General features: G+C 41.3%; 1 protein-coding gene across 6 annotated transcripts in view; it reads right to left on the bottom strand.

Moving 5' to 3' along the window:
- The window catches only part of NRXN3 (neurexin 3), a 1579386-nt gene that overhangs the window by 858726 nt on the left and 696630 nt on the right, over positions 1–24030 (bottom strand). For all 6 annotated transcript variants that reach the window (XM_047796606.1, XM_047796611.1, XM_047796607.1 and 3 more), the window contains 4 exons: positions 15071–15190; positions 5473–5854; positions 4197–4387; positions 2741–2914 (listed from right to left, as the gene is read on the bottom strand). In XM_047796606.1, the coding sequence (XP_047652562.1) occupies positions 2741–2914; positions 4197–4387; positions 5473–5854; positions 15071–15190 (867 nt within the window). The remainder of the gene's footprint in view (positions 1–2740; positions 2915–4196; positions 4388–5472; positions 5855–15070; positions 15191–24030) is intronic.

Raw genomic sequence — 24030 nt, 5'->3', positions numbered from 1 at the left:
TCTTCCCTCAGCACTCATCCTCCACTTCACGCCACCCAGCAGGGCAGTCATAATGCTCCATGGGTAGCCATCATAATTATCTCCATGGCAATAGAGTGCAGTATTATTAGGCTCATGGGACTTGCTATAGATGTGGATGGTAGAGCCATCAAGCCACAGTATTCGGCTTTGAACAATCACCCATACTCAGGAAGGTCAGAACCTACTGTAATGCATGTCATGAGTCATGCCACACTGCACATAGAGCTGTAGGTAGGATTAGGAACATTTTCTCCAATCAGATGGGTAATTTCTTTTCACTAATGCTCCCATGACTTCCCTTAAAGCTTTCTCAAGTGGGTCCATTCCACCTTTACACTATACATTTTAACCCACTTTCATAAAGGTTAGTCCAGACTTCCTTTTAATGCAATACTATAGCTTTCCTTCCTTACACCCCAATTTTTATACTCTACAGAACTGTGCCTCCAATACGTGGCCATAGACACATGTGACTATTGAGGTGTGCATAAAATACACGTTTGATTTTGAAGTCTCGATATGAAAAAAAGGTAAGATGTCTTATGAAAAATGTTATATGGATTACACGCTGACTTGATAGTATTTTGGGTATACTGGGTTAAGTGAAATAAAATGGAAAATTTAATTTTACCTGTTACTTTATAGCTTTTTAAAATGTAGCTACCAGGAAATTTAAAACTATGTATGTGACTCACATTCTATTTCCATCAGGCAACACTGCTATGGAATTAAATGGATGGTTCCTATCAACTTTTGAATCTTCGGAATTAACGGCATGATAAAAATATTTAACATTTGAGAAGTGCCATTTGCTTTTATACTGTGATTTTACTTGATATGATTAATGATTCCAGGAAAGCTGGAACTCCTGTCACTCCACAACATCCTAAACTAAGACACTCAAATTAATCCCCCAAATGGGGTATCTATTTCAGGATTTCCCTTAACATCCAAAAGAACTAAAAACAGGCCAATAAGACAAAAATTCTTGGGTTCAATGAAATTGTGCATTTTCAGGAGAAGAAAGCAAAGTGGTTGCTTTAAATGCTTGGTGATTCCCAACTTCCTGCCCCCCCCCCCCACGTACACATACACACACACACACACACACACACACACACACACACACACACCCCATATTTGGCCAAGAGAATTTAATAAATATTTCTATTTAAAAGAAAATTAGAGAGGGTTACAGGTACAATCAGCCTTATTACTAGTGCAAAATGGTAATGAGAAACTGACTCTTAGATGAAGGGAGACAGCTTCCATGCTATGGATCAGCCTGGGAAGCTGATTAGAAGCTTTTATTAAAATGTGCTTTAAGATGGCAAGTGAAGGATGGAAGCTGGTTAAGAACAGGAGTGATAAGTGAGTTGAACAGTTAGGAGATGGATGAACAGGATTGACGTGGTAAATTAATGAGGGATACAAGAAAACACAATATATTGCACAAAAGACCATGAGGCTCAACCAGACAAAAGAATGCACAGGTCCTGGTGACTGGTCAAACATCTCCTTTGCCTTTCAAGCTAGAGTTAGCTTTTCAAACTACCCAAGGAGGCTGGGGAAGGCTGAAAACACTGTCTGCTCTCCCTTGCTGGTTAAAACTAGATGGTTTTTCTTGTAAATAAATATTGGACTCAAAAGACCTGTAAAATTCAGTTAATATTGCAAGAGGCAGTGGATTATCTACAGAAATAGGCTGAGCATGGTTTATTGTACTGCATGGGTGGGCATGTAAGGCTATTAAATGTCTCACATGAGATAATATTTTTTTTGTTTTGTTTTTGTTTTTGTCTTTTTGCTATTTCTTTGGGCCGCTCCCACGGCATATGGAGGTTCCCAGGCTAGGGGTCAAATCGGAGCTGTAGCCACTGGCCTACACCAGAGCCACAGCAATGCAGGATCTGAGCCGCGTCTGCAACCTACGCCACAGCTCACAGCAACGCCGAATCATTAACCCACTGAGATAATATTTGTAAAGAATAATCCTACTGTTTACTGAGTACCTACTATGCATATACCAGGAATTCTATACATAACTCTGAATTACATATATTACCTTCCAAGGTAAGTTTTATTGTCCCATCTTTCAGAGAGGTTAAGCAACTTGTTCAAAGTCACACAGGCAACAGGAACAACTACCTGGACCTAAATCCAGGTCTTTAGAATATGCTGTTCCACTACACCACACTAAGAAGCTGCCCAATGATGTCTAACATCTAGTAAGTACTCTAACTGTTACTTCTGTTCCCTCAACATGACATTCTGATATTGTTTTCCTCCCTCTTGCTTGGTTTGCGTTAAAATAATGTAGTCACTGCTGGTGACAAGAACTTTTTACTCATGGTAACACAAGTCTCTGATTTGTACCTCCCCAGGTACTTAAGTATAAATGGAAGTCCCTGGTGCCCTTTCAGCCATGTTGGAAGCCAAAGGCACTGTCAGGAGAAGCCTGAGGTCAATGCCAGGAAAGGTCCTCTATTGGCAAGTATGTGACACTGGGAAGACATGTGCCAACATACATTCCTGGAGCCTATGGCACATGTCTTGACATACTCAGCCAGTGACAGGAGGACACTGATGGTGAGGCAATGTCGGATGGTGAAGGAGAATGAGAGAGGAGTGGCAAACCAGGGAAGGAGGCACCAGCAGACGCAGCCAAGAGGCTCGGTGCTTGCGACAAGACTGTAGCTTAAAAAGAAAAAGGTTGTACCTTCACAGCCACGCTCAATCTGTCCACTCCGATGGAGGGCATCATTGATAAGGTCTGGCAGGCGTCCGTTCAAGTCCACCGATGCCAGGCAGCCCTGAAAGCCATCCCGGGAGGCCACGAGCTTGGGGAGGTTGCTATACATGCCTTGGGCCAGACCAGCCATATAGAGGTCACCTGGAAAGGAAAACAGATAGTAAAAAAGCAAATGGGTAAAGGGCACGGAAACCATGTCACCTAAAGCCCATGTACATCAGACTATATACTAGATAATGGTACCACAGCTGGGGGTGGGGGGTGGGGGAACAGCATAAACAAAGTAATTACCAGCGTTTCTGCACTGTAAAAAGAAGAAACTAACATCTCTTATGTGGCATTCATTTTATACACATCATCTCACAAATTTTAATCACCATATCTTTTCTGTGAGGTAGGTATCATTGCCATTTTATGATGAAGTAAAGATTAACAACATTTTCAACAAAACAACCATTTATCGAGTGGTTTTTATGTGCCTGTTACCAATAATATGCTGAGGATTTTACAGACATTATTCCATCAAAACTCCTAACAGCCCATAAAGGTAGGAACAATTATCATCCTCATTTCGCAAAAGAAGTATACAGAAGCTGAACAAGGCTAGGAAATGTCACCAAAGTCACCCAGGCGGTAAATAATTCATCTGAGATTCCAAAACCTATATTCCTTCCCCTGTATTATGACCCCTCCTCCACATCACTTTCTTTCTTTCTTTTTTTTTTTTTTTGGTTGGTCTTTTTTAAGGCCGCACCCAAAGCATATGGAGGTTCCCAGGCTAGGGGTCTAATCAGAGCTGTTGCTGCTGGCCTGCACGACAGCCACAGCAATGCCAGATCCGAGCTGCATCTGCAACCTACACCACAGCTCACGGCAAGGCTGGATCTTTAACCCACTAAGCAAGGCCAGGGATTGAACCTACAACCTCAAGGTTCCTAGCTGGATTCGTTTCCACTGTGCCTCAACAGGGACTCCCATCTTTTTTTTTTTTTTTTTTTTAAACTTGAGCATATGAATGTTCCCAGGCTCACGGCCGAATTAGAGCTACAGCCACGGGCCTATGCCACAGCCATAGCAACACTGGATCCAAGCTGCATCTGCAACCTATGCTGGATCCTTAACCCACTGAGCAAGGACAAGGATCGAACCTGCATCCTCATGGACACTATGTCAGATTCCTAACTCAATGAGCCACAATAGGAACTCCAACCCCTCTACATTTTGACATTTATCACCTCCTCACTCAGCACACACCCAAGGTTTACAGAGAAAACAAATCATTCCTAATGGGTGGTTTAAGCAAAAACCGAATAAATTGCATCATGGGAAAATTCAGTGTTTCTTAAAATAGGATATGCATGATGTATCAAAAATGCATGGCACTGCTAAATAGTAACAGGATAAACTTCTTTACAAGGTTTACCTTTCAAATCCAGATTTTTGGCACCATTGATAACCTGAGTGACCACCTTAGTGTCCACTTTCAGGCTGTGGGTGTTACTGTTGTCCCGGGTGATGACGACGTTGTGCCACTGGTTGTCATTTAGGGGACGGTCACTATTGCCTTTGATCACATTGGGACCATTTCCGAGGTCAAACACGTAGTGGATGTACCTATGAGGGACCGCAAGTATCCAGTGACTTGAGATTCCGTGAAGTGGTTTAAAGGCAATGTGCATATAACTGACACTGAGGCCTTCAAATCCTCCAAGCCGGCTTGACATCGTGCAAGGATAATTACAGCTTGATTTACAGATATATGAATAGTCAGAGCCCATTCTATCAGACCTTACTTCAATTCTATACTCACTGAATCTATGTCTTTAACATCACCTGGTAAAACCAAGAGCCACAAAGTAGTACAGGTAGACTCTAAAACACTACGGGGGGACATTTAAATTCAGTCAATCATGGACCTGTTTTTTAGGTTTTATCCTGTTTTTTGCTTTTGTTTTGACTATTTCCCAACATAGAGTAGTAAACTATCTTGAAGCAATAACAAGTTTTAAAAATTTGCATATATGAGCTAATGGTAGTACTGAAAATATCTATATTTCATTTCTTCCTATAAATTTATTGGTAGCAGATTGTACCACCCCAGAGAGAGATGGAACACATCTCATATCCCTTTTTTTGCAAAAAGACGTTTATTTCCTATAGGTTCAAAGGACTACATTTCATAGTAAAATGCCTGAGAGTATTGAGTTCGTAGAAGATCTTTAAAAGATCTTTGAGTATACTCATGAATTTCTCTCCCTTCCAGCCTCTAACATTAAACAAGTATTTTATTTATTTATTTATTTATTTATTTTTGTCTTTTTGACTTTGAACCTCTATGGAGGTTCTCAGGCTAGGGGTCCAATCGAAGCTACAGCCACCGGCCTACGCCAGAACCACAGCAATGTGGGATCCAAGCCGCCTCTGTGAGCTACACCACAGCTCACGGCAACGCCGGATCCTTAACCCACTGAGCAAGGGCAGGAATCGAACCCGCAACCTCATAGTTCCTAGTTGGATTCGTTAACCACTGCGCCACAACGGGAACTCCCTAACATTACACAAATATTTTAAATCAGTGAGGATGAGAGCATGTATCCAGAATAGAGGGTGGAGTGCAGAATGGCACATTTTTCATGTCTATATTTTATGCAGGGTTTGAGCTAAGACATCTAGTGTGAACGGTGATTTCTTCCACTCACCCCTTGACTAGCTCAACAGCAATGAAGTCATTGCCATCACCACTATTGAAGAGAATGAAGCCATCAGCGGACGTGGTCTTGAACTGGAAGAAGAGGTGCATGGAGGTATAAGCCTGGAGGGTGGCCAGACTCAGGTAGCTGCTCTTGGTCTTGAAGGTGACAGGGTCAGCGATGATGTTCCTCAGTCCAAAACGAGCCTTCAGTTCACAATAATCAATGTCTCCGTTTTTGCACAAGTCAATGTAGAGCAGGCCATTAAACATAAGGCTCTGCAAGTGGCCAATGAAACTGGAGGGGACAACGGAGATGTAACGTTTCTCGGTCATGATACCAGTTTCGATGTTGTGGAATTCCAAGCGGGTATGGTCTCCCACCATTGTACCTACGAACATCGTAAATGAGACACAGAAGTTATCGTGTTTCATCACAGCACCCTTTCTGTATCTTTTAGGCCTAATTTGTTTCCACACACAATTTACCAGTTCCAGACAACAAAATACTCAATGCATTATCTATTTGACTTGGCTTCGGTGGGGGAGCTGAATCCTGGCTGCCCAAGTTATATGCCCTGCATCCCTCCTGCAGCTGCTAAGCATGTCCCACAATACAAAGGAAAATATGAGATCATGAGTAACTTGAGTTGAAGGATGAAACTATTAGTTTCTCCATTCAGGAAAATAAATGGGTACTAAGACATACTGTAAGAAGAAAAGTTTTTACTGCCCTAACACTTGTCAAGATGAAATAAGCAAGCCTTAGGCGTTCATTACCGCATATTTCTTGGTATAATAATTCATCAGTCAGTACTTGTGGAAAAGTTTCTATTGGAGAATATACTGATTTTATCTGACCCGCAACTGTTGCTTTTTCTGATAACAACCTAATTTTCCTTTGGGAACGTTCTGCCCACTTCACTCTTAAACAATCTGGGCTGGATGAAGGTGACCCCATCCCAGCTCCTAAAGTCATCAAGCTACCCAGGCTGAACCACTAAATGTGTTTTACCCTACTAGCCATAGAGTAAGGGCTACAGACTAAGTGGTCTTTAAACTGCAGTGCATCTGAATCACACAGTTCACTGGGCCTCCCCCTTAGAGCTTATTATTCAAAACTCCAGGGTGCAGCTGGATAATTTGCATTTTTAACAAGTTCCAAGGTGATACATACATGGCTGGTCTAGGGACCACCCTTAAGAACACTGGATTAGCAGCAACCCAAGCTGATCTAGTAATATTCACCCCCCCAGGGTTTTTGCTGGGACACTTATGAAGGGGATGTTCTTTACAAACAAGGTTTTCTGAAGGGGAAGAAGGAAAACCCAGAGCTGCTGGAGGCCATGTGATAAAGGGAGGCTTAGGGCCTGCCTGATGAGACAGCTGACCCAGAAGAAAACCACAAAATGAAGAGATATGGTCTCTGGAGATGATGTCATTTGAAGACCTGGCTCTAGCTGACCAAATCTGGACTTTGAAAAACTATACAGCAATAGATTCCCTTTTATGCTTAAAGCATTTGAGTTGGATGTCTAACATGTGCAATGAAAGGATCTCTGGCTGATACAAGTAAACTATTAGACCTCTCATTACCTAGTTTACTAGAAGTAGTGAGTGGCTGGGACAAGGGTAACAAGGATGGATTGAAATATCCACAAAGAGACTGGAAATTTTAGTGAAAAAGTCAGGAAAATGGCATTAGTACGGCCAGAGCAGAAGGCAGCTTTCTCAACATTTATTTAGATAAATCATATTAAAATATAACAAACCAGCCCTAATCCCCCACTGGTAGAAGGAAGGAAGTGGAATCCCCTCTTCCTGCCCACTCCTGTTGCTATCTTCCACTTTGAAGAAATCCCACTAGCAAGACACTCCTAGTGAAACAGGGGGGAAGGGGGAGGGACACAACTCTTAAAAGAATGACACAGTCCTTGCGGATATGACAAAAACTGGTCAGAACCAAGTAGGTACAAGATGATGGGTGATCTGACTTCCAGTGGACCTTGAGTTTCATTATACACTTCATTGTAACACATTAGCTGAGTGTCCCTCCCACAGGTGCCATGAGAGTTCCAAGGCCAACACTAAAAAGCCAAAAAACAGGTGGTGGCCCAATTCCTAGAAACCTCCACCCCCTCCCAGAAATAGTTGGAATAATCCTCCCACTCATTAGCCTAGGAAATTGCTCAGCCCATAACAACTCACCACCCCATATTTAAGGGCCTCTCTCCTCTTGCCTTTTGAGATAGCTCAATAAATCTACTTCTTACTTATCACTTTGCCTCTCACTGAATACCTTCTACAGTGAGACATAAAGAACCTGAACTTCAGTTAAGTCCTGGCACCAGGTATTTGATTTTAATTTAAAAAACAGTGGGTTTGTGTCCCAATATGAGGTGTATGGTTTCACTAGCATCTTTTTACTCCCTCTTTTATAGCTTTCCAGAGGAAAAAGAGTGAAAAAATCTGAACTAGTAAGGACTGTATGTATATAGCTCAGCCCTTGGTATGTTCTTTAGGGGAGCAAGCTACTGTCAAGAAACACCCAATTTGCCCCCGCTCATTCGTCCACAGCATGGCTGGTGGAAAAGCAAGCCCTGCTTCAGTGGAGATGCCTACCCCAGGCATGAATTAGTGTTTGGGTGGGCAATTCTAACACTTAAAATCAGTCCATGTACACCACGTTTTTCAACATCATTGTTATCACTAATAAAAATGATATTTGGGAGTTCCTGCCGTGGATCAGTGGTTAACAAACCCAACTGGTATCCATGAGGATGCAGGTTCGATCCCTGGCCTCGCTCAGTGGGTCAAGGATCTGGCGTTGCCGTGAGCTGTGGTTTGGGTCATAGATGTAGCTCAGATCCCATGTTGCTGTGGCTGTGGCATGGGTCAGTAGCTATAGCTCCAATTTGACCTCTAGCCTGGGAACCTCCATATGCCATGGGTGTGGCCCTAAAAAGAGAAAAGACAAAAATAAATAAATAAATAAATAAATAAATAAATAAATAAATAAAACTTGATTTCCACCCGACTTGCATTTGTTTTTTCTCTTAGTAAAGAACTCAGGTAGTAAAAATAGAAGGAGGGGAGGGGATCGTATTTTTGGGGGGTCCCTTACACTTCAATATGTGGAAGCTTCAACCAGATCACACCCTTGGGTGCTCAATATTAATTTCATTTCATTGGGAGCATACTCAGACCTAATTTAATGAATCACTCATATGCACAAAAATCAAATTTACATTTTAGGAGTTTCTATGTGGTGTTTTGACAACGAGTGACAAATCATTCTCTTAATATAAGCAAAAATAAAATAATGATTGTTGGTTAACTTAAATATAAAATTGTAATAGAACAAAAGTTAAAACACAACATAAATCTGTTCACAATTGAATAACTAGAAGAAAGAATTACTGTATGAAATTACTTAGTATTGAAAATTGGACTGGTCATGAAAAAGAAAACTAGCATAACTTAAATTCACATGCTCTACAACAGGGAGGTGACTGAAACAAACACCCAGCATCAATCTGGCTAAGCGGCTCATACCGTGGCTGGAGGCTGGGGACTGGGAGTGGAGAATGTTGAGGGAAAATTATAACCAATCTCAAGGAAGACATAGGAACTGAGTTATTGGTCCTAGTAGTCATGCAAATTCTCAATTTACAGTAAAGAAAAAATCAGTGATAAGAACTAAGAAGTGATAAATGGGTGATCCCTGGTAAAGAACAGAGTTCTGAAAAGATAATTTTAAAGTCAATTGGGAGTTTTTGGAGAAACTATAGATGAATTGGCCCCTAGAATTGAGAGGTTAGGAAAATCTGCTCACTAGGACATGAACATCATTAAGCAAGAAAACCATGTACAGTGTTGACTTGAGGTAGAGAGACTGAAGAAAAATTTGGCTAAGTAAGAGAAGGGAAACTAACGATGAAATTTGAGAGCTTAGCCCAGAGATGCAGACAGATTTTAAAGTTTAGGATCACTCAAAGAGCTTCAACCTGAAGTTGGTAGGAGTTGGGGCACAGGGTGAGGGGGAGTGAAGAAGGTGACAGGTGAGATAGGGCCAAAATAGAAAAGGAATTGGCTCTACCACGTGCTAAAGGAACTCACTCGGCCGATGATGGAGATTCCAAAAAATGTATGCTGTTGCACCTGGAGAAGGCACTTAAGAGAACTGCTTTGAAACTTTCACCAAACTAAGCAAAGAAATGTATTTTTTTTTAAATCTGTGTATCACCTAATCAATGTTGATAACCGAGAACCTTTTCACTGATCTCTTCTGAATGCTGTCCGTAAACTAAAACTGCTTCCACTTAAGAAGAGAATATGCATATTTCACCCCAGTTGCTTTCAAGTTTCAGGGGAAAGAGGAGTAACTCAGGGAAAAAAATAACGAGGAAAAACCAAGACTACTGAATGATCCCTTTATGTCAGGACCCATACTAGGCACCTCATAACAACCATAAAATGACATTATCACAATAAAACTCTAGGCAGGCATCCTTACCATGCTTTAGAGGTAAGGACACTTTGCTTAGAGAGGTCAAGCAATTCTATCCAAGTTCATACAGACCCCAAATTGAATATGAGTATGTTTCATTCCAAAGCCCATATCTTATCTTGTATAAGATACTATTTCTGGGGGAAAAAAAGCTTGACTCATTGTTTATATTATTTACATTATTGCCCAAGAAAAGCTATAAGTGGAATTTAACTGGTGAAATTTCCCTGCAGAAGTTGTTGTGGTTAGTTCACACTCCTTTCCAGCAGTGAAGTTATTATAATGTCATTCCATCTGATTCCCAGGCAATATTTGCAATCCACTCCCCAGAACAGCCATGTTGCCTTGGCTCCTATTTAGGCATACACTTCCATAGTTCACCAGTGATCATCAAGTGGGTTACACACCAGACTTCAGGGGACTGAGAGAACACAGACCTATTGCAAATGTTGGCCAAGTTCATGCTATAATTTCCTACAAGTCATTAGCACAGCATGAAGGAGCATGTAGGCTCTGAGGCTTAACTGTGGGTTACATAATTTTCTGTGTCTCAGTGTCCCTGTGAAATCAGGATGGAGTTATCAGGATTAAATGTATCTGTACATAGAAAGCACCCAGAATGGTGCCTAGGCTCCAACTGTTAATAATGACTAATGATGCACCTTTTTGTTTTCTTTTCTCTGGAGTGTTAAGAGTTTTCTGGTGACTTCACTTAATGCTTTCTCTCTTTTACCAGAATACAAGATCTTTTTCAAGTAGGGGCCACTTCTTGCCTCTTCTCTATGCCCCACAGTGTTTGGCAGAGGGGCCTGAGCACAGCAAGCATCCCTCACAATAGAGAAGGAGGTTGTATTTGAGACATTGGCTTTGGAATCATTGCTAAGAACCAGCCAATGCTGAGAGCTTAGCAAGAAATAATGAGAAAGGCTTAGAGGAGGCAACTTGACCTGTCTCAGCTCCCAGACATGGGGAGAGAATTAGGAAAACAAAGGCTTATAGAATCTTAGGAAAGAATGCACATTTTGCTCACAATCTCCCAGCTCTACCATTCTCATACCCTTTCCTCCATGATAGCAACATTTTTTTTCAAAGTACATACTATAAAATGCTTTAATCATTTTTAAAAAGTTCTGGCACCAAATAAAGTGGGCAAACACTGCATATGTAATTATTGATGACGAGTAATGTATATCAGCCCAGTATAAAGGCTCCACAAAGAATTCCACTTCATTTTGCCCAACCCAAGGCGATATCATCATGTTTGTCATTAATGTGAGAGACAAGTTTTCCTTGGAAAATGACGTTTTTACAGCGTGGGGCTGTATGTGCTAAGGAGGGTGAGGGAAGGAAAGGGAAAAGTCAGCACGAACCAGAGGTGTCACGAGAGAGGTGAATTTCTGCACGAGCCAGGAGTTCTGGACAGAGTGGGCAACGTTAAGTTCCTATGTTGAGGAACGTAACCCAAGTGAGGTATTCTTTTAATTTTTTTTTTTAATTTTATGACTGCACCCATGGCATAAGGAAGTTCCTGGGCCAGGGTTGGAATCCAAGCCACAGCTGCAACCTATGCCACAGCTGCAGCAATGCTGGACCCTTTTAATTCACTTCACTGGGCCAGGGATCGAACCTGCAACTCAACAATGACCCAAACCACTGCAGTCAGATTCTTAACCCACTCTGCCACAGCTGAAACTCCTTAATTCATTTGTGATAACAGAAATCCTTTTTTTTTAAGAAATCCTTTTTTTTTTAAGAAATCCCTTTTTTTTTTTTTTTTTTTTTTTAGGGCCGCACCCTCAGCATATGGAAGTTCCTAGGCTAGGGATCAAACCAGAGCTATAGCTGCTGGCCTACACCACAGCCACAGCCACAGCCACAGCAACGCCAGATCTGAGCCACATCTGCAACCTACACCACAGCTCATGGCAATGTTGGATTCCTAACCCACTGACCAAGGCCAGGGATCAAACCCATGTCCTCATAGATACTAGTCAGATTTGTTTCTGCTGAGCCATGACAGGAACTCCTCAACCAGTCCTTGTTAACTGTCAACTGAACTTCATATTTTTCCAGAACACATTATATTACCATAAATGAAAACCACCAGGCTGAGGACTATTTCTTTCTTTGCTTTTGATGTCTTATGAGTCTGACCTATTCTTTGCATCATTTCTACAAACTAGCTGAAAATTTGACATTGTAGGGTACCTTAAACAGCATGCAAGGCATTACTAAATAAGCCAGTAAAACACTACTTGATAACCTGAGGACTGTGTGGTAGTTTAGTTTCACTGGCTGATTTTATGACTTCTGTGAGCTAAAATTAAAATTCCCAAACCCCTTATCACGGTAAGGAGCAATCCAAGGTTGTGGCTCATAAGCAAAATAGCTCTTCTCTTCTCCCAAGTTCCTTTATCCTTATGGCTGCTTTTTTTTCCATCAGTAGCAAAGCAGGGGGTAAGGCAGAAAATGAAAGAGCTTCATTAATTTCAAATACCAAATTACTGGATGACTTGGGCAGCCATGGTTTAATCCTGCTTTTTAATTATTAGTGGTATGAGAAAGCACACTTTATAATTACCTTTTTTTCTGAAGTTTCTCTAAAAGAATAATGACTAAGAGAGGCAAACACATTACTGTACCCTCAGACCTGCAGTTCTTTATGACGATAGCTTTCAGGGAGTATAATTTCCCTACGGAAATGAAGAACTGGCTGTCTGGAGAGACTGGAGTGAGGTCGCCATCTAGTGGCTGTTTATTGAAAACACACTTCAAATAGTAGCATGGTTGGCTTCAGTGGGCTAAATAAACCCACGGGAGTGAGCAAGGGATATAGGATGTTTTGCAGGCTTCAGTCTGCACTAACACTGCCTAGGGAGTTCTTGAATAATTAATTCAGGTTTGGCTGTGGGTTCTAGACTTGCCATCATTTTTATATATCTTTGCTTATATTCATTACATAAAGTTAAATTACCCTATAGGCATATAGAATAGTAACTTCACCTCCACTACTAAGTTATATCTATGAACAATCAGAGGGTTCTGGATCCTTGTTGTAGTTCTCTTTTTATTCGTTTTGGGAAGGAGGAGGGTAGATATTGCTGTCTACCTACTGAAATGTATTTCCCACCCCACCCCAATTCATTCCACTATATTTTACTTATAAAGACAAATCATTTTCTGGGGATGAACTGTGAAGTCTAATGAGCGGCTTGATTTGCTCAAATCATACAGACATGAATTTCAAGCTTAATTCCATAACTCCCTCCAAGTTCATGCTCCCATTACATAAAATCACGATAAGAACACTTCACATGTAAGACCACAGTGTGCTAGAGATTAAAGGAGTTGCTGTGTGTAAAACAGCTAACCCAGCACTTAATGGCAGCTGGGCACTGGGTACATATGGGATGCTCTTCCTCTAGCCATGGACTGTCCACCTCAACTTTCTCACGTGCACGCACACACACACATGCACACTCCCATCTGCACACACACGTACATGGCTCACTATCATTCCTGACTCCAAAAGCATAGACGTTCAGGCTCATGATTATAAAATCAAATTAAAGAACCCAAAATTGCAGAAACCATATGATGAAAATAGCCTTAGCAATAATAGAATTACAAGTTTAAAAATGAGGAAATAAAGGTTTAGTATAACTATCCCAAAGGTGTAAAGCATTTTAGTGACAATGACTGTTAAACCACAAAGCTCCTAACTCTAACCTGTCTTATTCACAGGAGAAACTATGGAGATGGCTTGGGCCACTGACTTCATTTGACAGGCCCAGAAATAGTAAGTGACTTTCCCAACATCCTGCAGAGAATCAACATCAGGGCCCGGGTCTCCTGACATGAACAGAGTTCTATGAAACACCTCATGCTGCCCTACATGTTCCTTTCCCTCGTGGGCAAGAGGTCGCCTAACAGATATGCACTGCTCTGGAATGCTGGAGAGTATAAACTTTAGAATGCAGCATGGTCGGTGTCCTCTTCCTTCCATCCTAGACCTTAGCAAATTATCCATCACATGCTGCCCGATCTACCCTCATAAACCGGATTTCTCCAACCCAAACTGATAATTTTCTCATCGTCTTCTTCATTTTTATTTTGCTGTTGTTGCTGTGCCCACAGCATACAAAAGTTCCCGGACTGGAGATTTAACTAGAGCTACTGCAGTGACAACACCGAATGCTTACCTGCTAGGCCACCAGGGAACTCTGATAATTTTCTCTTCTGACCGACAATTCTAATCTTACCCTACCAAAGTAGAATCTCGTAATATATCCCTTCTCTTATTTTTCAAATACCAGAGCCCTAATCTACCTAACTGGTTCACTGTTTGAGGAAACAGGTAGTCTTGTGTGCTTCCCTTTTATCTTCTGCAATCTCTGGCACAGCTGCACTAGAACAAGCTGCCAGGAAATACCTATTGTTTGGGTGAGGCTCTGAGTGTTCCTTTACGTATGGATTCATTCACTTACTCCTTGCCCTCCCAGAATGTAGATTCCACCAGACCAAGGACCTGCTTCTTTGTTCACCATCATATTCCCAGTGCCTTCTAAAGCAGTGTTTAGTAAAGAGTAAGCACTCAATTAATGACGATTAAATAAAGTATTAAGTAACTCAGCGCCTTCTATGTATCATGCACTGCTCCAAGCACTTGCTCACATCTATAATGTTCTGAATTTCTGGTTTATCCATTTCCTGCCACAGGAGAGTGACTCATTCAGTACAGTACGGGAAGGAACTGGCACTTAAAAGGATGATTGATATGTGGTTTTTGAATAAATGAATGCTAGAGGATCTGTAAAACTATATCTGTTCTCCAGACACACACTCTATGCCTGAGGAAAGCGCCCCATCAATACACAATCACAGTCATGGATAAGTTCTATAATACAGATCAATGAAATGGGATTATGAAAATACAGAGGAATATTTTAGTCTTACCTGAGCTTGTCAACAGAGAACTAGATATGTGACTTCTGTTGAGCAAAAGAAAGGTTTGGGGGCAAGAAAAAAAACAAAAACAAAAACACCTTTGCTCAATATGAGAACAAAGAGAGGTGAATTTCACTGAAGCTGTACTCACCCTCAGCCACGTCATCGTCCACGGTTAGCTTAAGGCTTTTTCCTCTCCGCACCACCCGCACAGTGTGCCATTCATTGTCATTGAGCTTCTGCCCTGCATACAGGGTCTCTGGTCCTTTGCCTAAGGGCAGTGGTAAGCGCCAAAGTTAGAATCAATTCTAAAAGCAGTGCTCATGGCATCAGAGTCATCAAAGCCACACTGGTGCACATGACCCGGTAGCATTCAAGGACTCATCTCCTTTCAAAGCCCATCTGAGCTCCACTGATCCAACAGGATCCTCCACAGTAGTTCCCAAATGCAAAAATCTCAACTGAAACATAATGGACCATAGCAAGTAAGGACCCTCCTTTACCTAAAGGTGCAAGACATTTAAGAATCAATGACAATAAGCAAACAATTATAGGAAATGGCAGTCAGCTGTCACTTTCTTTCCCAGAAATCTTAGATGTCAGGTGAATTTCTTGAAGATACAAGAAATTCATCACACATTTTTAGAATCATTTGGTCACTTAGGCATAATACACCAGTCTGGCTTTTGGAGGGCATCCACCAACTGGATGAGCAAAGAGCTTGGCAATCCCTGCTTTTAACTTGACATTTCCATTCTCCAGAATTCTTACCAGAATTCAGTGATCACAGAAATCACAGCAGTAATTGTCACAATAATAATAACATCAAGGCTTAAATCCCATTATACATAATGCTCCTGAAGGGAATATGATGGGCCCCAGACTTATTCATTGCTCAGTGTCTTCCAAAAAGATCCAAAGACCTAAAACATGAAATAATGCAAAATTCCAAAATTGAACCTGTTTAGGTCAAAAGAACATTCACTACAATGTACTGTTAAATAAAAGAATAAACCAAGTTGGTCTCAAAGATACATAATCAAGATGTTCAAGAGGATGTTCAAGGCAGAATCAGGTGCAACAAGGAATTACAGTATTAGGGGAAAAAACTGGCAAGACAAACACCCAGGCATTAAAACAAGTCAGTCAGTGATGGCAGAGAAAGGAATGCTATGTTCCACTAGCCACTGGACTGAGAAGTAAGTTGAAATGACAAAGAAGATTGCACAGAACCAGAAAACTTAGAACAAGTTTGCTCTCTCTATGTCGAGAGCTGATCCCATGCAGAAAGATGTTGCTTCAATCCTCCTAGATTAGTCAATCAATAGTTGGATATATAGAAAGCCTTATCTTTGGAAATAACTTGCAAAAAAAAAAGATGAAACATGTTGGGCAATACCTCTCTTTGGATGTTATACATCTGTGGTATTTCAGAAGACCACACTCTTGGCTCTGGACATATAGAAGCACAGGACCAGGTACACAGCAGGTGTTTTAATTAGTGCTTGTTGAATACCTGATGTTTTCCTAGGTCTTTGCCTTTTTGGAAACTATTAAATAAGGGCAATATATTTTTAATCTAAGTAATTTTGAAATTTTTATTATATAACTTTCACTAGCCACTCTCTCCCCTCCTCTACCTCCAAGACTAAAGATATTTAGTCTTGTTTAGGTGAGAAAAAAAAAGAGAGCATCACTTGCATAGAGATCTTTTATGCTGTGTATTTTTTTTATAATTTTTTTTTTTATTTTCCCACTGTACAGCAAGGGGGTCAGGTTATCCTTACATGTATACATTACAATTACATTTTTCCCCCAGCCTTTCTTCTGTTGCAACATGAGTATCTAGACAAAGTTCTCAATGCTATTCAGCAGGATCTCCTTGTAAATCTATTCTAAGTTGTGTCTGATAAGCCCAAGCTCCCGATCCCTCCCACTCCCTCCCCCTCCCACTCCCTCCCCCTCCCATCAGGCAGCCACAAGTCTCTTCTCCAAGTCCATGATTTTCTTTTCTGAGGAGATGGTCATTTGTGCTGGATATTAGATTCCAGTTATAAGTGATATCATATGGTATTTGTCTTTCTGGCTCATTTCACTAGTATGAGATTCTCTAGTTCCATCCATGTTGCTGCAAAGGGCATTATGTCATTCTTTTTTATGGCTGAGTAGTATTCCATTGTGTATATATACCACATCTTCCGAATCCAATCATCTGTCGATGGACATTTGGGTTGTTTCCATGTCCTGGCTGTTGTGAATAGTGCTGCAATGAACATGCGGGTGCACGTGTCTCTTTTAAGTAGAGTTTTGTCCGGATATGTGCCCAAGAGTGGGATTGCGGGGTCATATGGAAGTTCTATGGATAGATTTCTAAGGTATCTCCAAACTGTTCTCCATAGTGGCTGTACCAGTTGACATTCCCACCAACAGTGCAGGAGGGTTCCCTTTTCTCCACAGCCCCTCGAGCACTTGTTATTTGTGGATTTATTAATGATGGCCATTCTGACTGGTGTGAGGTGATATCTCATGGTAGTTTTGATTTGCATTTCTCTTATAATCATATGCTGGGTATTTTTAAAGTATACCTTTTAATTTTGAGGAATTAGTATTCTTATTAAGTGATAATTTTAAGAGTTATATTAGCAATTGAAGTTTGGGGAAATTTCTTTCTTGAAAAATAAACAGACTTTTAAAGTGGGATGATTTCTTTTCATTGCAAGGTATTCAGCAGGTAATCTGCATTTAATATTTATCAGGATGTACCTGTATCCCAAGCATAATCCACATTAACAAAAATCCTGGGAACTCAGTGAAGAAACTTCGAATGGGCCAAATATACCCAGAACTGAGTAATGATGCCATGAGACCAATGAATCGTAAGAAAAAACTATTTCTACAACAAACCATTTAATATTCAGTCTTAGTCTTTCTCTGTGAACACACCTGTCTTTAATAGTATCTAAAATGGGAGTTTCCGTCGTGGCGCAGTTAACGAATCCAACTAGGAACCATAAAGTTGCGGATTCCATCTATGGCCTTGCTCAGTGGGTTAAGGATCCGGCATTGCCGTGAGCTGTGGTATAGGTGGCAGACGCAGCTCGGATCCCACGTTGCTGTGGCTCTGGCATAGGCCAGAGGCTACAGCTCTGATTCGACTCCTAGCCCGGGAACCTCCACATGCCGAAGGAGCAGCCCTAGAAAAGACCAAAAAAAAAAAAAAAGTATCTAAAATGTATACATTGTAACGAGCTTTTCCCTACATTTCCAATGATAGCACTGTTCATTATATCATTAAATTCAGGTCTAAAACTGATACAACAGTCTCCTTTACAACAGCAAACTATGTGAGCATTGGGAGAAAATGGACCCACATCATGTGGGTACTTTGAAGCAAGAACAGATGTTCTCAGAAGAAACAAATCTGCCTTTGTTGTTTCATGTTTTTATTCTCTGTATTCTACATGCAAAATGCTCCAATGAGAAAGAAGAAAGTAAAGAAGATGTGGAAAATATTGGCTCTGGAGGCAGAATTGCTACAAATACAGGCTTTTAAAGAGCCCCTTAAAGGTGGCATCTGTTCTTTAGACAATTTTGTGCACATTACTTAACTTTTAAGATTGGGGACAAGATAAGAGGGGGAAATATGAACACAAACACAGTCGGTTTGGGGACATTGCTACATTAATGCCACATTATCCACAGAGATGGAAAAAAGCTTTGCCTCAGCCCAGTGTGTCTTGAGTGTGGCTGATATTCGGCAGGTACTTCTGGAGTCCTTGAAATGTCCACTATGGTCAGATTCACAATGCACCTCCAAAGTTCAGAATGTGATAGCCTAGGACCAACAATGTGAAAGGAAAAAAAAAGTAACTGAAACCTCTCATGCGCCACTGCTTGGTTACATTTGATACCTCCAATTACTCCAAGCATAGAAGAAAAGATTCACACCCATCCCCTTAAAATGGCAGGGGAATGAGTGTTATTTGATATTTATTTTCAAGCAAAAGAGAAATCTCAGAGAGCTTCTGAAAAACTCTCAGCTTCCAAAAGCAGAGAGTCAATGGCATTTGTCTTTAATCAAGCCAAAAGGTCAATGCATTCTATTAGAAGGAAAGTTAGCTTTAAACTCTGCTGGAAATGTATGCAAATAGAGGGGAAGAACAAATCTAATCTGTAGCCTAAGCATAAAAATGGACTGATACACCACACAAGATGTAGACCCATGCTGAAACGTGGAAACTTACAAGCTGATAGGTTTTAGAAATAAGAGGATCTAAACTGAAGACTTCTATGGCAGATTCAAGCACAAAGCCAGCAAAGCGACATTAGTAAAACAATGATTGTCAAGAGTTCTTTGTTGTTAAGTAAAGGATGGTCCAGATAAGAGGAAAATAATTGTTTGAGTTGAGATTTAAAATGGAACTGGAGAGAATGTAAATGATGGCATATATACCTATGCTATCAATTTCCCAGCATTGCCTTTTTGAATACTTAGAAGAAGAATGATCTACAATTGGGTATATACTGGATGTATGCATTAGATGTATGTTTCCTTCTTTTAAAGTTTAAATAATAAATATTGATCGCACAACAACCCTTTGATTCCTTTTTGGCTGCTTAGATCATCAATGTTTGATCTAAACACAGAAAACAAGTAAGTTATCTGACACCCCATAGTTGAATTTCCCAGGTCATGACACCCATGCCTGGAGTCAAGGAGCAAAACTGCAGATGAAGATTTCAAGGAGGCGTAAATCTGAAGAAGTGAGGTGCTGAATTATTACTGTGGAACAGAGTGCCTTCAATGAGATGCCCACTCAGAATAGCCTCATTGCAAACTCATGCAGCATCATCTCTTTCTCCTGAAGGCTTGTCTCACAGAAGAGCCTCTGATGAATGGGGCCAGAGTACGAGAATCATGAATGAAGGACACAGACCAGACTGTTTTTTTGACATATTCTACAGTAACCCATGGAAGCCACAGCTAAGAACAAAGTGAACATGAAAAATTAGGGGAAAATACTCTTTGAGAGAGAAACCACTGCTGACTGCTTGGAGAAAGATGACACTCAGGAGCAGAACATTCCCTCTTTGGGCAGATAGGGAAGGGAGTGTGTGGGAAAAATCTGTATTTGAGCATTACCGAAGGAACACAACTTCACACATGGGCTTTGCATTTTAAGTAGTTAGAACTATTTAGGGGTGTGTGTGTGTGTGTGTGTGTGTGTGTGTGTGTGTGTGCGCAGGCGCGCGCATGTGTTTTAACAGAAGCTTCATATTACATGAATGTGTTATTCCCCCCAGGAGCAATATAACCAGCAAAACTACAAGATACCCAAATACCTTGTATTTCAATAATCTCTCAATGTATTTCTAAGACCTGCCCAAACCAACTAAACCAGATGGTTTTGCTCATATGCAGGATCTAAAAATTCCTTCCATGATTCACAAAGTGCTATTTCTAAATGTAGGTGGGTACCATTTAGAAACTTTGATCAGGGAGGGGGTTGGGGTAGGAGGGTGGAGACTAAGGAGGCAGCACCTGCATCACAGTCACTGGACACCTTTCTAATTGTACAGGAAGGGAAAAGGAACAATAACTTGATTTCCTTGGAACTATGCTTCACATGAACCCAAATTCCTACAAGGCATAAACAATACGAATCTCATTCCTTTGGAAGGGTATATAGCGAAGTTATACACCTAAATGACATGGCAAATAAATATGCAAAATGAGACACCATGTTAGGTTTAAAGAACACCAACAATATTTTTAAAAGAGAAAACTTACCTTCTGTCCACCAGCACCTTAGGTTAGTCTAGCTGAGCTGTGACAAACACTTTACTAAGCCTAAGGCACCATATATTTTATCAGTCTTCCTCTCCAGGGAGAATAGACTTGGCAAGGAAAAGCAGGGGTGAGGAGGGAAAGGATGGAACTAAAGAATAAGAAGGGCGACAAGGAAGTAAGAAATAAGCATTTTATACGTCCTCCAAATTTCAGGTTCTGCTCGTTTTCTTTGGGTTGAGAACCCAACAGAGTGAGAGGTGTTTTGTTTCGATAAAACTTATTTTTGTCAAAACCATTCACCTTCTTTGAAAAAAAAATTAATCATATTTACTTATACAGCCATTTGGGTAAAACATTTCAAATAGATTATCTCATTCTCACCGGAGTCCTCAGGTCTCGGGAAGAACTGTCAGACTTCCTACAATAGATGTGAAAAGCATAGGACGCTTTCTGGAAGCCTTGTATTAAGATGTCTCCCAGTGAGGTAGCTGAGAAAGACAAGTGACCCAGTCCTTCGGCTTGAGCCCAGGCACTCTCCTGGAGACAGACCTGCTTCTAGTTAAAACCCACTGGGGATGCCACCGATATTTACTGGGCCTGAATAAATCCATGTCCCATGAGGCCCCGCTACACACACCATGGTCATCTCTGGGCTGCTACCCCTGTGGCCTCTACTCTGCTTGTCCAGGTGCTGTCGGAGCCCTGTTACTTACCCCTGGCCACACATCACAGAGTCTATTCACATGTTTAAATGTTTGAGGACCATCAACTGGGGTGCAGGCACATTTCTAGGGGTGTAGGAAGAAGAAATAAACAAGCTGGACAAAGTCCTTGCCTCTTATAGAGCTCACAGGCTAGTCTGGGGTGCAGAATGATGAAAGACAAAACAGAAATTAAACAGGGGATATTTTCAGATGGAATTGAGTCCTATCAAGAAAATAAAACAGAGTACAATGAGAAGTAACTGGGGTGGGGAGTGGGAAGAGAGGACTGGCTACCTCACAGAATGCCCCAGAAAGGCCCAGGGTGACACCTCTATTCTGTACTTGGCTGGATGGCTGGCTGGACAGCCATTAGGTGAGATGCTCAGAAAAGGCATCTCTGAGAAGGAGCCAGGCATGCAAATAAGTGAGGCAATGGGAACAGCCAGGGCAGAAGCTCAGAAAGAGCCTGGCATAATGGAGGAACAAAAAGAAGCCTGTCGTGTCTGGGGCTTGTGCCCAAGGGAGAGAGTGTAGAGGGGAGAAGGTGGCGGTGTAGGCAGACTCCAACCACAAGAGGCCCTAGAACCTGAAAGCTGCTCCAAATGCAATGGGAAGTCACTGGGAGGTCTTCAGGAAAGAGATCAGAAGACCAAATTAAGTTTTAAAAATCACTCCGGATGCTATGGGTGCGCTGGGCCAGAAGAAGTGAACAAAAGTGACAAGGAAATGCGCAGAAAGCCATTAAAGGCAGCAAATGAAAGTGACTTGGACTACAGAGGTAGCAGTTGAAACAGGTGGGAAGATTTGGGATGTATTTTAGAGGTGGGGTCAACAGTGCTTGGAGAGTAGTTTGGGAAGGGGATTGGAAGTGGGAGAGAGAGAGGACTCAATGGTGACTCCTGCAGTTGGTCTAAGAACCTGAGTAATGGAGGCACCCTCAACTAAGAAGAGAAAGTTTCCAGAAAAAGTAAAATATGACTGATCCTATTGGCCAGGGGAGCTTACCTCTGCTATTGATGTATTTCCTACCTAGCATCAGTCACAGGGTACCATCTCCTAGTCACTTCCTACTGCTAAGAAGTGTGAATCAGAGGCCACTGATCACATGATTTTCTTAGAATGGAGCTAATTTGCACCTTGGGCCAACAGTGCCTACTAATGATGCAAGGTTGCTGGGTTCCTGTTGTCTTTGTCTCTGTCTGTCTGGCTCTCTCTCTCCCCCCTCTTCTTCCCTCCCTTCCTCTCTCCTTTCCTGCCTTCTTGCCTCCCTTCTTTTCTTTTTACAAGTTTTCCCAGCATAGTTTCAGTCATGTGTTCTCACTCATGCCTTAGGACTTGGGACAAGGAGTGCCCCTCACATTGCACAGCAAACACTGGCCATCCATTTAGTAGGGTCTCTATAAATTGTGATCACAGTATAAAATGAGCCCATTCATCCCAACTAGAAGAATAGGGCATTTCAATTTTGAAATCAAATGAATCCAGAGCAGATATATCTCCAAAGGAACAAGTGACTCCACAAACAATGAGAAAGAATCTGGCCCACAATTTACTGCCAAATCTCAACTATAAGTCGTAAATTCACAGCATTGCTTAGGAGTGCTGAGCTGAGGACAGTCTCAGGATTTCTTGTGATAATCTCCCTCCAGGAAACCGATTTTCAGAGATGAGGGCAATTTGCTCAGGGACAGGCAGAAAGATGCTTCTGTAGATACTGATTCCACTCTTGATTTGAAAAAAAAATAAACTTTCTAAAATATACTGGTACTTTTCCTACCATTGTCATGACATAATTAACACAAACTAGTCTTCCTTTGACAATTTAGAATGCTGTATCTTAGGGTCTTACTATGGGATCTCTATTGTTGAGCAACAAAGACACAGATTTGAACCTGACAGAGATAGGTTAAAGAGATTTTTAACCAGGATACGCACCTGAACCTGCTTCCCTAACATCTTCCTAATAGATTTCTCATTTGAGTCTGTTTCTTTGTGAATTGACCCTTTTGTGCTTTTAAACTGTCCAATTATGAATTGAAAAGTCTAGTTAATTACTCCTAATTATTTTTTTTTTATGGTCACATCTATGGCATATGAAAGTTCCCAGGCCAGGGGTCAAATCAAAGCTGCAGCTGCCGGCGTACACCACCGCCACAGCAAAGCAGGATACAAGCTGCATCTGTGACCTATGCTGCAGCTTGCAGCAACGCCAGATCCTTAATCCACTGAGCAAGGCCAGGGACCTGCATCCTCACAGACCCTACATTGGGTTCTTAAGATGCTGAGCCACAAGAGGAATTCCAATTACTCTCAATTATTAATATTTTGCTTAAAATAGGAATTAAATGAGGCATAAGACATCTCCCATTAGTTTTTTCGTATCTTCGTAAGTTCTCTATCTCCATCCATCCCTTCTCTGACCCTCTGGAAAGCCGGAAGTGTGCACCTCTTCAGTAATTCATCAATGCTTTTATTTTGTAAATCAGCACTCTGTCCCTTGTATTGAGGGTTCCGTTTTGTTTTGTTTTGTTTTTTAATATATATTCAGTGCCTCCACTTCTGTGGCCTTAGAGGAAGAACTTGCTACCTTCATAGCCTCCGACAACTAAGCAGAGT

This window comes from Phacochoerus africanus, chromosome 9, assembly GCF_016906955.1.
Source record: "Phacochoerus africanus isolate WHEZ1 chromosome 9, ROS_Pafr_v1, whole genome shotgun sequence".
In the NCBI taxonomy this organism is placed as follows: domain Eukaryota; kingdom Metazoa; phylum Chordata; class Mammalia; order Artiodactyla; family Suidae; genus Phacochoerus; species Phacochoerus africanus.
This window is presented reverse-complemented; position numbering and strand designations above follow the sequence as displayed.